Raw genomic sequence first — 17119 nt, 5'->3', positions numbered from 1 at the left:
TGGGAGCCAGGAGAAACTCTGTCAGGGGTGGGGCTCACCTGCAGCCGGCAAGGGTGACTCTTCTAAAGCACAAAGGCCCTGCAGCTGATCTCCACTGGATGGGTCACCAGATGGTGGTGGCTGCAGAGGGGTCATTAGAGAGGTCAAAGGGCAGGAGGCCAGAGGTGTGGGACTGCATGAGGCACTAACAGAGGCCCTGTGAACAGTCCTGGTGAATAGTAAGGAGGTGAGTAGTGAGGCCAGAGGTGGCCAGAGCTGGATACTACAGACCCTGTGAGCCTCAGTGTGAGTCACTATCCACAAGTAGTGGGTTCCCAGAGAAGGGATTTAAAAGAAAGGAAGAATACTAGCAACTTTGGGGTATTTTTACCATAAATATTTTTATTAAATTATGTATGTGTATAGATGTGGATGCATGTGTGCCTGTGGAGGTCAGAACGGAACTTCAGACAGTTGGTTCTCTCCACCATGTGGTTTTCAGGGACTGACTTAGACTTGTTAAACCATCAAGCTGGCTCAACACTAAACTGTATCTTTAAAATGGTTAAGAGGCTAAGTTTTATGTTATGTGGATTTTGTAACTCACACTGCATTCACTCATTCATTCGTTTCGAGGCAGGGCCTCAGATGTCTCACAGAAGTCAGCTTGCCTCTGCCTCCCAAGTGCTGGGATTAAATGAATATGCTACCATACCCAGCTTGACAGTTTAAAAAAGAACCCGCAACCCAACAGAAAGACCGATAGCCCTATTAAAGAGTGGCACATATTTGAAGCACTTTCTCAAAAGAAGATACTAATGTGCAGGAAGCGTGTTAAAAGGCCATCGACAAATTGTGTTCACGTGCTGCCACCGCTCTCTAACACCAGTGCCGCCTCTCGCTTGCTGAGTTCCAGCCAAAGGAGAAGAGGGGTGAGTAAGGAGGTGCCCATAGCATGGCTCGTACAAAGCAGACTGCCTGCAAATCCACCAGTGGTGAAGCACCCAGGAAACAACTGGCTACAAAAGCCGCTCGCAAGAGTGCGCCCTCTACTGGAGGGGTGAAGGAGCCTCATCGTTACAGGCCTGGTACTGTAGCACTCAGTGAAATCAGATGCTGTCAGAAGTCCACTGAACTTCTGATTCGCAAGCTCCGCTTTCAGTGTCTGGTGCGAGAAATGGCTCAGGACTTCAAAACAGCCCTGCGCTTCCAGGAGGCAGCGATTGGTGTTTTGCAGCAGGCAAGTGAGGCCTATCTGGTTGGCCATTCTGAAGATACCAATCTGTGTGCTATCCATGCCAAACATGTAACAATTATGCCAAAAGACATCCAGCTAGCACGCCACATACGCGGAGAACATGCTTAAGAGTCCACTATGAGGGGAAACATTTCATTCTCAAAAGAAATTTTTTTCCTCTTCTTCCTGTTATCAGTAGGTCTGAAAGTTAGTTATTTTTTCCATGGGGTCAAAGGTACCTAAGTCTACGATTGGGAGTGGAAACACAGGACAGAATCAGGTATTGGCAGTATTCTCCACGCTCATTTGTGTGTGAATTTTCATATAAATGCACCATGTAAAGCATTAATGCAAGCAAAATGTTCAGTGGACACATTTCAATACTTCAACTTTATAACAATTATAAGTAAACCTGGTAAAATTTTCTGGACAATGCCAGCATTTGGATTTTTTTAAAATAAGTAAATTTCTTATTGATAGGGGAAAAAAAAGCCATCAACACCCTTCATCACCAGGGGAAGAGAATCAAAGCCACAAAGCATGCCACTCCACGTCCCAGAAGATGGCTGTTGATGAAGGTGGGGGTGGGGCTGTGGAGAGCAGGACCCTTTCTCCCACTGGTAGGAATGTGAAATAGGGCAGGTACTTTGGGAAACAACCTGGTGGTCCTTCGAACCGCTGAAGTTACCATACAACCTGGCAAACAGCCGAAGGCACATACAAACAAGAGTGAAAATGTGTGTTCAGAGGCTGGAGAGGGGGCTTGTCTGCTCTTCCAGAGGACCAGAGTTCAGTTCCATTACCCACATCACCCGCCACTCCAGCTCCTGGGCGCCTCTAGGCCTCTGTGGGCACTTCACATGCACATACCCATGCACAGACATCTCTCCAGCCCCCAATTAAATAATTCAAAGCAATGAAACAGATAAACAAAAGTGCGTGTCCACACAGAATACTCTGCATGAGTCCACAGCAGCATTATTCAGAAAAGCCAAGGGATGAAAATGGCCCAAACCGCCAAACACTCATCAACAGATAAACAAAATATTTCTATTTAGCTCTCAAATAGAGGCCCAACAAACAAAAATCACTGACACGATAAGCTCAAATGGGTCTTAAAAAAACAAAACAAAACAAAAAACCTCATGCAGTGGCATAGGAAGGGGTGGCTGATTGCAGTGAGCACACATGCGGGAAGAGGATGTCAGGTCCCCGGAGCTAGTTACGGGTAGTCAGAGCCAGCTGGAGCAGACTGGGAACCCAACCTAGCCGCTCTAAACTACAGAGCCATCCCTCTAGCCCCCATTAGAGGACCTTTACAGGGCTGGAGAGATGGCTCAGTGGTTAAGAGCACTGACTGCTCTTCCAGAGGTCCTGAGTTCAAATCCCAGCAACCACATGGTGGCTCACAACCATCTGTAATGAGATCTTATGCCCTCTTCTGGTGTGTCTGAAGACAGCTACAGTGTACTCACATATAATAAATAAGTAAATAAATCTTGTCAAAAAAAAAAAAAAAAAAAAGAGGGGTTGGCTATTTAGCTCAGTGGTAGAGCACTTGTCTAGCATGTGCAAGGCCCTGGGTTCAGTCCCCAGCTCCAAAAAAAAAAGAAAAAAGGACCTTTACAATGCTGTTAATGAAAGAAGCCAGTCACAAAAGACCACTTACCCTATGGTTACATATGTAAGGAAAATACAAAACTGGCAGATCTATACACAAACAGAAAGCCAACTGGTCCTTTCTGGGGGACAGGGCACGGGCAAGCCAGTTGTGATGCCTAACAATACATTTAGTTTCTTTGCAGGGCAAATATTCTGGAATTAAACAGTGATCTTGGTTACACAACTGTATGAACATTATAAACATCACTGGAAGGGGTTGGGGATTTAGCTCAGTGGTAGAGCGCTTGCCTAGCAAGTGCAAGGCCCTGGGTTTGGTCCCCAGTTCAAAAAAAAAAAAAATCACTGGATTGGACAGGCAGCAGCTTTGTAGCACACGTGCTTAGCATGTATAAGGCCCTAGTTTATCTCTAGCACTGAATAAAAAAAGCAAACAACATGAATTTTATGGTGTATAAATTCTATCTCAATGTAAATGAGGAAGAAAGGAGGGAAGAAGGAAGAAGAGATCCAGGACTTAAAGACTGTATAGAAGAAAAAGAGAGGGGGTAGTCCCCAGAAGAAAAAGAGCCAGGCAATGTTGGCACTCGCCTTTAATCCAGGCACTCAGGACGTAGGGACAGATTGCTGAGTTCAAGGCTAGCCTGGTCTACTGAGTGAGTTCCAGGACAGTCAGGGCTACACAGAGAAACCTTGTCAGGAAAAATAAGACAAAACAAATAGGAAGATATAAAGTTTCAGGTGAGTACATTGCCATGAAACAAGGAAGCATTTCCGAAGGACTGGGCGAGCATCAGGACAAACTGTGTTGAGGTTTGCTGAGAGTAACTGCAGAAGTGAAGGACAGACCTTGAATTTGGACATGTGGACGTGTACTGTAACCTTAGCAAGGACACTTTGGTGCTGTGATGGGCCTGGCTCCTCCTTCCTTCCTCCCAGACTGGTGACTGGGAGGGACAGTGAGCCTCTGACCACATGTGAGGAAACCGGGACACCAGCCAGTTCAGCACCACAACAGCCTGGGATGATTGCTTCTCCTCACTTCCCGTAAGAGATGGTTGCCGGGGTTGGGCAGGGCTACACACTTCTCCTCTGGTCCTAAAAGGTTCTTGGAGACCAGGTGCTGCCTCGCTGCCTGGTCACATCCCCCCACCCTCCAGCCACTCTCACCTGCAGCTCCTCCACCCCAAGGACGCACCAACCACAGTTTCTTTGCTAAACCTTCCCTGGAAAGGACCGGGAAGACCAAGGTCCCTCGATCCCTGGTGGCAGCCACACCCAGAATTCCAGTACCACACTTAGTGGTTCCCAAGGCGGCGCCGGCAGTGACACTGATCGCGTCAGTATGGCGCGGCCCGGCCCTCTGCCAGTTGATGAGTGGAGCCAGTAGCACAGAGTACATCGGGAGACCTGACGTGAGGGCAGGAGCAGCGCCCCCACCAACCGGCTTCCCGGGATGCTAAGCCTGCGCTGGGCTCCTGGAGTGGTGCCCAGTACCAGAGCTGGCAGCTGGCCGCGACTGTGCACACCCCTGGCAGGGCTGGAGTCCACACCCTGCCGCAGGCTCTGGACAACGTGGCTCCCCAGGCAGATTCCTGACCAATGATCCAGTCTTGAGCAGCTTACTGGGTCCTGGGGCCTCTTCCCCAAGGAGCACCCCAGACTATGCAATTGATAAAACTCCTAGGGAGTGCCAGCTCTCACCACTGTTAATTCAACCCTTGGAGGTTGTACCTATTGTACAAAGGTGAGAAATATAAAGATGTATGTATTTAAAAGAAATTGTTGGGCTGGAGAGATAGCTCCACTGTTAAGAGCACCGACTGCTCTTCCAGGGGTCCTGAGTTCAATTCCCAGCAACCACATGGTGACTCACAACCATCTGTAATGAGATCTGATGCCCTCTTCTGGTGTGTCTGAAGACAGCTACAGTGTACTGACATATAATAAATAAATAAATAAATAAATAAATAAATAAATAAATAAATAAATCTATCTTTTTTAAAAATTGTTATTTGATGGTATAAGGAAAAACCTAGGGGGTTGATGAGATGGCCTAATCGGTAGGAACACTCGTCATGCAAGAATGAGGGCTTGAATTTAATTCGGAGAGAGGAGATAGAGAGCAATTGAGGCAGACACTTGACCTCCGAATCAAGTGAGCAGGAGAAGCAGGCACACGCACAGGCCCACGGAGAGACAGGGAAACTGGAATACCTTGACCATCTTGACCATACATAACTAACACAGTAAGAGATGCCTGGAGTCCACTGAGGGGTACGGCATTACCCACCTCACTGTGCACGGATTCTACCACCCCACCCAACTACGTCCCTAACCCTAAGAGTTCACTACTATTCTAACTGCTACAAAAGCAACACGAAATCTACAGCTGGCTGTGGTGGGCCATGCCTGGAATCACAGCATTCATGATGCTGAGGCAGGTGATGCTGAGTTAGAGGTCCACCTAGGTTACATAATGGGAGGGTTGGGGGAGAGGTAAATTCTTCTAAGTTGACTAAATGGCCTTATGTTTCATTTCATCTGGAAGACTGTGTGCTTAAGAACAGTCAAAATTCTTTTGAAAAGAAAATATGAGGTTTCACCTAGCCAAAGGTCAGAATAAATTACAAAGGTATTACTCACTTACAGACAGAGAAGCCAGCAAATGATCTTTGGATGTAAGAATTTTGAGAAAGAGAAAATAAATTGTCTAATGAATGTGATAGGACATGGGCCATCACACGTCACTCACAAAAATATGTCTCAGGCACAGTAAACATCTGTATATCTCAGTTAAATGAGACATGGTCTTGAACTCAAGCCAATCCTCCTGCATCAGCTTTCTGCATACTGAGATTACAGGCATACATCATCACACCCAGCTAAATACCTATAAGTCTAAATCTATAAAGAGTTAGAAAAAAATAGAAACTTGTTTTAATATCAGAAGAGTTTCCCAAGTAAGATACAAGATCTAGAAAACATAGATTTAACTGTATAAGGGACTGCAGAGATGGTGCAGTGGTTCCGCACACTGGCTGCTCTCCCAGAGGACCCAGATTCTATTCCCAACACCCATATGGTGGCTCACAACTGCCTGTGACACCAGCCCCAAGGGAGCATACACTTTGGTACTTGAACTCACAAATGTATACGCATTGTAGACACGCAGACACCTATGCATAGTTTTACAGTAATAAAGCTCCCCCTGCCCCCCACATTTGGTTTTTGAGACAGGGTTTCTTTGTGTAGTAGCTCTGGCTGTCCTGGAACTTGCTCTCTCGACCAGGCTGGCCTCAAACTCACAGAGATCCATCTGCTTCTGCCCATCCCACCCCCAAGTGCCCAGCTACAATAATAAAGTTTTTAATTGCATAAGAAACGTTAAACTATTCTACATCAAAATGTAAAATTTGATGAACAAATCAAAGCTGGGCTGTGAAACGTGCCCATCGTTCAATGCCCTGAGACTAAAGCAAGCAACCTGGGCAACACAGTGGGAACTGTGTTTCTGAAACATTTGCACAAATGACTGAGTTTTTAAATATACAATGAATATATCCAAGTCATTAAGTAACTTAGTAGAAAATAGTAACACACACACACACACACACACACACACACACACACACGTAATACATAACATTTTGAAAATACAAAAGAAATAGAGTTGAATTTGAGTCTATGATTATGTCAAAAGAAAAAGCTTATTTTTGAAAATTAACTTGGGGCTGAAGAGATGGATTGCAGAGCTGGGTACCCATGCTGGTTTGACCACTCACACCTCTAACACCAGCTCAAGGGGGATCCAAAGTCTCTAGTCTTCGAAAGCACCTACATGCAAGTGCACATTCCCCCACAGACACATACCCACATTTTTAAAGAAATGAACTTTGGCTGGGGTTGGTGGCACATGCCTTTTATCCCAGCACTTGGGAGGCAGAGGCAGGCGGATCTCTGTGTGATCAAAGTCAGCTTGGCATGCGGAGTGAGTACAGAGTGAGTTCTGGGACAGCCAGGGGTGTAGAATAAGACACTGTTTCAAGATGCATAAGGAGTAAGTAAACTCTCATCTGGTGTCCTAGTGCTTGTTGCTTTGCATTTGGCTGGCTGGCTGGTTGGCTGGCTGGCTTTCTACAAGCTCAAGAGCTAGAGTTCTCTGAGAGAGAATCACAACTGAAAAAATGCCTCAGTAAGACTGGCAATGGAGAAGCCTGGCAAGGGTTTCTTTCTTTTGCTTTTCTTTCTTTCTTTCTTTCTTTCTTTCTTTCTTTCTTTCTTTCTTCCTTTCTTTCTCTCTTTCTTTCTTTCTTCCCTCCTTCCTTTCTTCCTTTCTTTTCTTTTTAAGATTATTTATTTTATGTACAAGTGCACTGTAGCTCTTTCGGACACACCAGAAGAGGGCATGGATCCCATTACAGATGGTTGTGAGCCACCATGTGGTTGCTGGGAATTGAACTCAGGACCTCTGGAAGAGCGGTCAGTGCTCTTAACCACTGAGCCATCTCTCTAGCCCAGGATCTTCTTAATTAGTGTTTGAGGCAGGAGGACCCAGGCCCGTTTAGGTGACTCCACACTACTCAGATGGTCCGGGGTTCTATAAGAAAGCAGGCTGAGCCGGCTACAAGGAGGGAGCCAGTGAGCAGTGCTCCTCCATAGTCTCTGCCTCAATTCCTGCCCCAGGTGCCTGCCTTGAGTTCTTGCCCTGGCTTCCCTCGGGGATGGAGTGGGGCCTGAGAGCTGTGAGCGGAAACAAACCCTCTCCTCGCCAAGTTATTCCTGGTCCTAGTTCATCACAGCAACAGAAACCGTAACTAAGACCTGGGGGTGTAGCTTAACCGTAGAGTGTTTGTCTAGCTTGTGCAATGTCTTAAGTTTATCCTGAGCACTGCAAACCATAAGTAGAATGAACTTTACACCTTAAAAAGGAAGCCAGAGGGCTGGGGATTTAGCTCAGTGGTAGAGCGCTTACCTAGGAAGCGCAAGGCCCTGGGTTCGGTCCCCAGCTCCGAAAAAAAGAACAAAAAAAAAAAAAAAAAAAAGGAAGCCAGAGGAAGTTCTTAGAGCTGACTCTGAATCATGAGGGATCCTTCCAGCTGGAGGCACTTCGGAGGAGATAAGTAGTCTCTCTCAGTTCCACAGCCTGGGGAGGTCTGACAAAGTCACAGTTAATGGCTGACAGACAGTGAATGAGGAGCTCAGAGGTGAGGTGAATCCTGTACAGTAGGACCTCAGACCTATATTTCTCTGAAAACTTGGAATACTTGTATGGCAAGTTACATTGACTACCCGGAAATGACATAATGGACCAAAGAGAGAGAGAGAGAGAGAGAGAGAGAGAGAGAGAGAGAGAGAGAGAGACAGAGAGAGAGAGACAGAGAGACAGAGAGAAAGAGAGAGAGACAGAGAGAGAGAAAGAGACAGAGAGAGACAGAGAGAGAGGGAGAAAGACAGAGACAGAGAAGCAACACCCCCCCCACACACACACACACTCTCACACCTCACCTTTGTTGAGACAGGGTTTCTCTCTGTAGCCCTGGCTGTCCTGGAACTCACTCCACAGAGCACGCCGGTCTCAAACTCAGAGATATGACTGCCTCTGCCTCCTGAGTGCTGGAATCACACACACACACACACACACACACACACACACACACACACACAGACACACACACACACAGAGAGAGAGAGAGAGAGAGAGAGAGAGAGAGAGAGCGAGCGCTCAGGGTATGAATACAGATAAGTGGTAAGAGTTATGGCCTACTCTGAGGCCCCAGGTTCAATCTGCAGAACCAACACAAAGGAAAAGACGTACCTGAGTACTTGAATACTTGAGTACTTGAGTACTTGAGTAGAAAGATGGAGTTGGATTTAAAACAAAATGTGGGCCCACTCCAATAGTTTCATCCTCAGGCATGTGACTGCAGCCATGATTCTAAAACCCAAACGGACCATCCTCTAGTTGGTGACCCTTCACCCACAACAGTTCTGTCAGTCAGCTGCTTCTCTGATGGAACTTAACCATTCCTAGTCTGATGGGTGCAGCCAAGGCCATGTCCCACCCCCACCCCCACCCTACCATGTTGCCTTCTCACTTTCTGCTCCTCCAAAGTCTCTTCCCACAGTCCAGACCCCAGCTGACAGGCTAACCCAGTGGTTCTCAACCTTCCTAATGCTGTCCCCCTTCAATGAAGTTCCTCCTCTTGTGTGAACCCCGACCATGTAATTATAGCCTTTGCTACTTCATAACTATACTTGTGCTACTGTTATGAGTAGAAATGCAAATATCTGATATGCAGGATATCTGATACGTGACCCCCAAGAAATAGCTGGTTGACCACCAAAGGGGCCTCGACCCACAGGCTGAGGACCGCTGGTCTAATGTAAGCCACATTCCCTCTGGGGTAGACAAAGGTTGCAGTGCAGACGGGGGGTGGGGGGGTGGTGGCAGAAGTATCCTTAAAACCTCGTCATCAATAAAACAGATTCAAGATGCAGGCCCTGAAAGGATATTAGAAACACACACATAAATAAGAAATAATAAACCCTGGCTTCAACTGTGGTCTCTGAGTGCCCTCCCCAGGAAAAGGAACAGGGTGTCTTAGCCAGCTGATTCTGAATCCAAAGGAAACGCACAAATAAGCCAGAAATCTAAACCTACCCGAAATGAGGGAGGGAGGGAGGGAGGGAGGCATCAAAACTATAGTCATGGCAAAGACTCATCCACACCTTTGAAAGTTTGAGTACCAAGGAGAATGCTATTTACCGTGGACTACAATATACATACCATGCTGAAATCTGTGAGTCCACGATAACACAAACCACTGGTGAACACTAGAGACCCATCTCATAACTTTGAAAAGCAGTAAAGTAATTCTTTGAGATTTTATTTTATTTTAATGATTTGTTTATTTTTATTTTATGTGAATTGGTGTTTTGCCTGCATATATATATATCTGTGTGAGAGTGTCTGATCCCCTAGAACTGGAGGTACAAATAGTTATAAGCAGTCATATGGTTGCTGGGAATTGAACCTGGGTCTCTGGAAGAGCAGTCAATGCTTTTACCACGGAGCCATCTCTCTAGCCCCCAAAAACTAGTGAACGAAAAGAGAGAACCAAGTATTTATTGTGTCTGCACAGTACTAGCTATCCTCAGAGTAGCCACATAATCAAAGAGGGGACCCTTCTTTAAAAAGAAAGAGTTCAGGGGCTGGGGATTTAGCTCAGTGGTAGAGCGCTTACCTAGGAAGCGCAAGGCCCTGGGTTCGGTCCCCAGCTCCGAAAAAAAGAACCAAAAAAAAAAAAAAAAAAAAAAGAAAGAGTTCACCTGATAAAAGAGCAACTTGCATAATTAGATTCGTGACCCTTTTGGTCTTTAATGAAATCAGTTTGGATGACATAATCATCCGAGGTTACTTACATAACCCAAAGGGATAGAACCAGACATTGGGGTTTTCCTGAAGTGTAAAATACCCTTCCTACTTGCCCAGGGACCTAGATCCACCATCCCGGGGTCTGAGAAGTCTTCCTTGTATGTATGTTTGTTTGTCTGTGCACTCTTGCAAGCCTGGTGTAGAAGCAAGAAGATGACATCAGATCTTCTGCAACTGGAGTTACAGATGGTGGTGAGCCACTGCTTGGGTGCTGGGAACAAGCCTGAGTCCTCTGGAAGAACGGCTAGCGCTCTTAACTGCTAACCAACTCATCAGCACCATCGATATTTTAACCACCACCACCATCGTGGGAGTTAGGCACTGTGACTCACACCTGGAATCTCAGTGTTTGGGTGGCTGAGACAAGAGAATCCCCATGAAATCCATTTCAGGGCAACCTGGGCTACAGTGATATATTCTCTCTCTCTCTCTCTCTCTCTCTCTCTCTCTCTCTCTCTCTCTGTCCCTGTCTTCCACCTCTCTCTCATATACACACACTCTTAAATGAAAATTTAAAAATATTAAACACAGAAAAAAATTTTAGTTTCTTTGGTAACAAAGGAAGCCTTGTGATTCTGAATGTCACTGAGTTACCATAAAATTAAGTTTCTAAGTAGGCCTTCAAGGCTCAAAAGTTATTTTGGGAGCTTGGGACATAGTTTAGTGGTAGAGTGAATGCTGAGTGTGTATGAGTCCCTGATTTAGATTCTCTAGCACCACCAAAGAAAAACCAAAAAGCCCCATTGAAGGTAACAACGTAAATAATGTTTTGTGTAGCCTGAGTGATCACTGGCAAGCTCTGAGTCATTTTGGTTAATTCAAACACAGTTGAAAATATAGAAAGCAACAGTCTTATGACCAAAGACAGTCATTTGCCCAGGCAAACCAAGGTTGCCACTGACCCTCAGTCAGAGAAAACAGGGAGCTGATGAAATGAAATACCAGAAGGATTTTGACAACTATTTGATAAGTCTTTGATAGGCTATGTCAGCACATGAAGACGGAAAGCAATTCACTCAAGACTTAAACAAATTCTTTAAGTGCTTTTTAAAAAAAATAGTTTCAAGCAGGCCTTAGAGCCATGAGCTTGGAATTCTTGCTCCTCAGGAGAATTGAGAGTTCAAGGACAGTATGGGCAATTTATAAAAACCATTAAAAAAAATTTTAAAGGGCTGGAGAGATGGCTCAGGGGTTAAGAGCACTGACTGCTCTTCCGGAGGTCCTGAGTTCAAATCCCAGCAACTACACGGTAGCTCATGACCACGTGTAATGGGATCCACTGCCCTCTTCTGGTGTGTCTGAAGACAGCTACAGTGTACTCATATACATAAAATAAATAATTCTTTTTTAAAAAAATTAAAGAGCTGGGAAGCCAGATGTGGGGGACCAAGAGTCAGTGGCAGGCTGGCAAGATAGCTGAGACAATCCCTGGCAAAAGCCTTGCAAGCCTGAAGACTTCAGTGCCTAGAATTTATTACGGTGGGAAGGAGAGAACCCCCCAAATTTTTCCTCTGGCATGTATTGAGGTGCATGCCTTTAATCCAAGCTCTAAGGAAGTAGGTATTCTCCTCCATACACATGAGCCTGAGACTGTACACACACGCTAATGAAGAATATAAAAGGGCTGGAGAGATGGCTCAGTGGTTAAGAGCACTGACTGCTCTTCCAGAGGTCCTGAGTTCAATTCCCAGCAACCACATGGTGGCTCACAACTATCTGTAATGGGATCTGATGCCCTCTTCTGGTGTGTCTGAAGACAGCTACAGTGTTCTCATATACAATAAATAATTCTTTAAAAAAAAAACTCAGGGTTATTTTTTAGCTCCACATGAAGTATGAGATTAGCCTTGGTGACATGGAGGTCCTGTCTGAAAAATCAATAATAAATAATAAAGTATATTTTCTTAAATAACTCTGAAAGAGTTGGGGATGTGGCTTAATGATAGTGTACTTGCCTAGCCCTGGAGCTGATCCCTGGAGCTGTAAGATAGGCAGATAGGTTGGTTGGTAGGTAGCCTAAAGTAACTTTAAACACCATTGAGGAAATACTAACTTAGAACAAGGATTTAAAGGTCAATTCAAGGGGCTGGGGATTTAGCTCAGTGGTAGAGCGCTTACCTAGGAAGCGCAAGGCCCTGAGTTCGGTCCCCAGCTCCGAAAAAAAGAACCAAAAAAAAAAAAAAAAAAAAGAATAAAGGTCAATTCAATTACTATAAGTTATTCCAACTAGGTCTAAATTCTAACCAAGTATTTCCCAAATAACAAAATTGGGCAGATGTGGGAGAAAGGGGGAGGGGAGACAGTTTGTCCCTTTGAAGCCTTTATGCTTAGAAGAATGCACATTAAAACACACATGGTATACACTCACTGATAAGTGTATATTAGCCCGAAAGCTCGAATTACCCAAGATGCAATCCACAAACCACATGAAGCTTAAGAAGAAGGACAACCAAAGTGGGGATGCTTCAGTCCTTCTTAAAAGGGGGGACAAGGGGCTGGGGATTTAGCTCAGTGGTAGAGCGCTTGCCTAGGAAGCGCAAGGCCCTGGGTTCGGTCCCCAGCTCCGAAAAAAAGAACCAAAAAAAAAAAAGGGGGGGGGACAAAAATATCCATAGGAGGGGATATTGAGGCAAAATTTAGAGCAGAGACTGAAGGAACAACCATTCAGAACCTGCCCCACATGTGGTCCATATATATACAGCCACCAAAACTAGATAAGATTGATGAAGCTAAGAAGTGCATCCTGACAGGAACCCGATATAGATGTCTCCTGGGAGACACAGCCAGAGCATGCCAAATACAGAGGTGAATGCTAGCAGCAAACCACTTAACTGAGAATGGGACCCCTGTTGGAGGAATTAAAGAAAGGATTGAAAGAAGTGAAGGGGCTTGCAACCCCATAAGAACAACAATGCCAACCAACCAGAGCTCCCAGGGACTAACCCACTACCTAAAGAGTGCACATGGACAGTCCCGTGGCTCCAGATGCATATGTAGCAGAAGATGGCCTTATTGGGCACCAGTGGAAGGGGAAGCCCTTGGTCCTGCCAAGGTTGGACCCCCAGTGCAGGGGAATGTCCGTGGGTGGTGTTAAGGGGGGGTGGATGGGGAAGGGAACACCCTTATGGGGGAGTGGGAGGGGGGCTTATGGACAGGAAACTGGGAAAGGGAATAACATTTGAAATGTAAATAATGAGATATCCAATTAAAAAAGAAGTTGGGCTGGGGATTTAGCTCAGTGGTAGAGCGCTTACCTAGGAAGCGCAAGGCCCTGGGTTCGGTCCCCAGCTCCGAAAAAAAAGAAAAAAAAAAGAACTAAAAAAAAAAATAAAAAAGAAGTAAAGGGGCTGGAGAGATGGCTCAGTGGTTAAGAGCACTGACTGCTCTTCCAGAGGTCCTGAGTTCAATTCCCAGCACCACATGGTGGCTCACAACCATCTGTAATGAGATCAGATGCCCTCTTCTGGTGTGTCTGAAGACAGCTATAGTGTCTACTTACATATAATAAATAAATAAATAATCTAAAAAGAAGAAGAAAGCATACTGCCACGACAGGCAGGTACAGTGGGGGAACTGTTAGTTCTTGATGATGGAGGAGGTTCATTCCTGTGTGTGTGGTAGGTGAGCATCTGTGCACATGCAAGGAGGCCAGAGGAGGACATCTGTGTCCTGCTCCACCATCTCTTCATTCCCTTGAGATGGGGTCTCTCAGAGCCTAGACAGAGGCTGGCAGCCAGTGAGCCCCAGCGATGTCTCGTCTCTCCTTCCTATAGTGCTGGGGTTACACAGCAAGTAGCCACTCCCAGCTGGAACTCATCTTTAAGCCACGGTTGCTATCTATTGTGCCATCTCCCCAGCCTCAGGATTTCATTCTTGGGGTTTTCTGCCCTAATCGCCATCCTCCATTACATTAGTAGTAATGCATCCTGCTGTCAGGACAATAATCCTACTGTCAGGTAGGATTAGTCAGAGCTTACAGGTTAGAGACTAGGAGCTGAGGGAGCCCTACAGTCTTCGTGAAGAGGTACGGAGGCCAAACCTGACCTCTATCGAGTTCATAAGCGTATCAAAAATGGTTATGGAATTAAGGGAAACTTGCCCTTTGCTCTCAGAGAAGGGTGAACACATCATTTTCCAGTCTCCAGACTCAGATACCTGACATGGAAGTGGCACGATACACCCTTCATGATCTGATGGGCTTCTGAGACTTGTCACAGCAAAGGGAAGAATAGAAAAAGAACTGAGACACCTCTAGGAGTGGAGGTGGAGACTCGCTAGGTAGAACCACTGACTGTGGAGGGGTGATCTTTAGGGAGCCCAAGTCACATCTCTTCTTACTTTATGGTTAAGCAGACCCTGAGACAGAAGTGATTTGTTCCAAGTCGTGGCAAAATGGGAAGAGTGTTTGAATTCATCTCTGACTCTGAGTGAAGAAGCTGCTCGTGTCAGTTTTATAAATAGGGGACTTGCCTCTCAACAGCCAGAGCAGCAGCTTAGCCAGCTTAAGGGCTGGGTGGAGTCACCTTGACGGGCACTAGCAGATCATGGGAGAGCTAGCTCCCTGGAGGCTACCAGGCATAAACCGTCCTGAATACTGTGTCCTCACCCCTAGTGGGGTCACCAGAACATCCCCAGCAAGTGAATTACCATACAGGTACTTCTAGTCCCAAATAAAGTTTTGAGGACCAACCTGAGCTCAGAAATTTTAAAACAAGCACCAACAGGAAGGCCTGGGTGGTGCTCAGGCTGATCTCTCCAGGCTATTTAGAAACTTCTTGCCCTCTGGGAAGCAGAGAAGACTTCGATTTGGCCCCAGCAGACACCTCCTGGAGGCTCAGGAACAACTTGTCCCCTTCGCCTTCTGGATCTGCTGGCTTGCCCCAAGGCGCCCACCGAGAACCTTTATGACTGTCAAACTATAACCTTTACTCTAAGAGTGCCCTTCTATGCTGCAGTCCCACTGGCCCTGAAGAGACTGCAGAGCAGTACATGGGGTGAGAGACACCCATCTCTTTTGGCAATACTTTAGTCTTTACTGCTTTAGGAGTAGGAGGGCACCTTTGCACAACCAGCCACGGATGTTGGAGGTGGCAAACACAGAGACAAGGGCTGATAACAGCTAACTGGACAACCCACTCCCTCAAGCCCTTAGACGACTGAGCAGTTAGCTCCACACTCCTATGTATCAAGACTGATGTGAGAACATCACATTTGTCCCACCTCAATCCGTAGTGGGTGGCCAGTGATGTCCAATTGTGCAGGCTTGGGGCTGAGCGCGAGTAAGAATTTACAGTTTCATCAATGGGCTGCATCTTCCCCCAAATAGCTGGACCTGAAATCATTATGTAGACCATTCTGTATCTCAGCTCATGTAAGCTTCCCAGGAGCTGGCAAACATGAACCATCTTGGATACAGTGCTGGGATTGTAGATGTGCATCTATGAGGATCAAATCCAGGACCTTATGTATGCTAGGTAAACTCTAGACTCCCAGCTACCATTCTTGATGTCATCTGTCATGCTGCCTCACCCCTCACCGCCCCCCCCCAGCCCCGCTTACTCTCCACTACCTGCAAGAACTTTCCTTTCCTTCCAAGTCGACTTTGAACCAGCTCTCTGGGCTTGGAGACCAGCCCCAGCCCGCCCGGGCCTGGTGCACGGGTGCGGCCGAGTCGTGCTGGGACAGCTCCACGTTGCCTTCTAGAGTAGATCCCCGCTGGAAGAGGAGAGGAGAGGAGCTGATTTTGCAGGGGCCCACAGGGGAGCACCAGGCTGGGTGTGGAGACAACCGGGACGGGGATTCATTATAGTGAGAAATGAATGAAAACACAAATGAATGGACCGCGAGGGTGGTTGACGAGGTGAGCCCAAGAGTGTGCCTTCCGCTCACCTGAAACCACTATCTATACCCTCGGACACATCGCACCGGACTCGCATACCTCAGTCCGGCGGAGGCGCAGGGTCCCCTCGGCACGGCTTGACCTGAGCCGAAATTCTTGCGGTTGGGAAGTGCCCAGCCGGCAGGCAGAAGGCACTCAGGCGCGGCGCTCCCAGAACCGCCCTGACCCTCGCAGCAGCCTCCGGGATCCGAAACCCCGGAACGCCTCCCTTACCGGCTCGTCTCGACAGGTTCGCTACGGCTCAGGGCAGTCATCCCAGCGCCTTCTCCAGGAGCCCGAGGCCGTGCGCCAGACCCAGTGCTCTCCTGGGACCGCCCACCCCGGGAAAGACCCGCCCCCACACGCCTATTGGCTACTCGCTCCGAGACCGCCCTGATGGGTCGCAGCTGCAGGTAGGTCTTCAAAATTCTGAGGTCCCGGAAGACGGGGCCTGGGTCTGCAATTATGGTCCCTCACATCACAATGTGAATTCCCTCAGGGCTCTTCAGTTCGGGTCTACTGCGCCTTCCCACCTCCTTTACTCCTTAACCTGAGCCCTGGGTGCTCCAATTTCTCAATTTCACAGGCCTCAGCCTCCGACTGGGTCACTTGGCTGTTGGGAGTGGCCAGGAACAAGTAAGGTTTACGCAGTACCTTATTCCAGAGAAGGCAACAGGAAAACAAGAGACCCTTTGTGCTGAACTGTTATGGGGCCTGAGGGTTTTGTGAAGTTTTTTGTGAAGTATCAAGTAGGATGAACTCATCCTATAGCTCCCTCAAGGGGCCTCTACCGCAGGGGCCAGCCCACCAAACCCCTCCGGTCTACCCACCATTACAGGTGCTAGCTGAACCTGTCCCAGACCTTTCCAGTCTGTCCTGAAATAAAACAGTGAGCTTTCCAACACATAGATAGCCCCACTTGGTGCTGTTGGAGGAGGCAACCTATATACTCGGCTCCAGGCTGAGC

The 17119-nt window shown here is 47.0% G+C and overlaps 1 protein-coding gene across 9 annotated transcripts in view; it reads right to left on the bottom strand.

Moving 5' to 3' along the window:
• Gramd2a (GRAM domain containing 2A) overlaps positions 1-17061 on the bottom strand; it is a 38047-nt gene extending 20986 nt beyond the window's left edge. The window contains exons 1-3 of one of the 9 annotated variants that reach the window (XM_017596044.3): positions 16387-16508; positions 15844-15989; positions 15495-15606 (exon numbers count right to left, since the gene is read on the bottom strand). In XM_017596044.3, the coding sequence (XP_017451533.1) occupies positions 15495-15586 (92 nt within the window). In that variant the 5' untranslated portion in view covers positions 15587-15606; positions 15844-15989; positions 16387-16508. The other 8 variants (XM_063265141.1, XM_017596047.3, XM_006243199.5 and 5 more) reach the window with 8 other exon arrangements.
• Between the last annotated feature and the right edge of the window lie 58 nt (positions 17062-17119).

Source organism: Rattus norvegicus, chromosome 8 (assembly GCF_036323735.1).
Source record: "Rattus norvegicus strain BN/NHsdMcwi chromosome 8, GRCr8, whole genome shotgun sequence".
NCBI classification, from domain to species: Eukaryota; Metazoa; Chordata; class Mammalia; order Rodentia; family Muridae; genus Rattus; species Rattus norvegicus.
The sequence above is the reverse complement of the archived record's forward strand: the minus strand, read 5'-3'. Positions and strand labels throughout refer to the sequence as shown.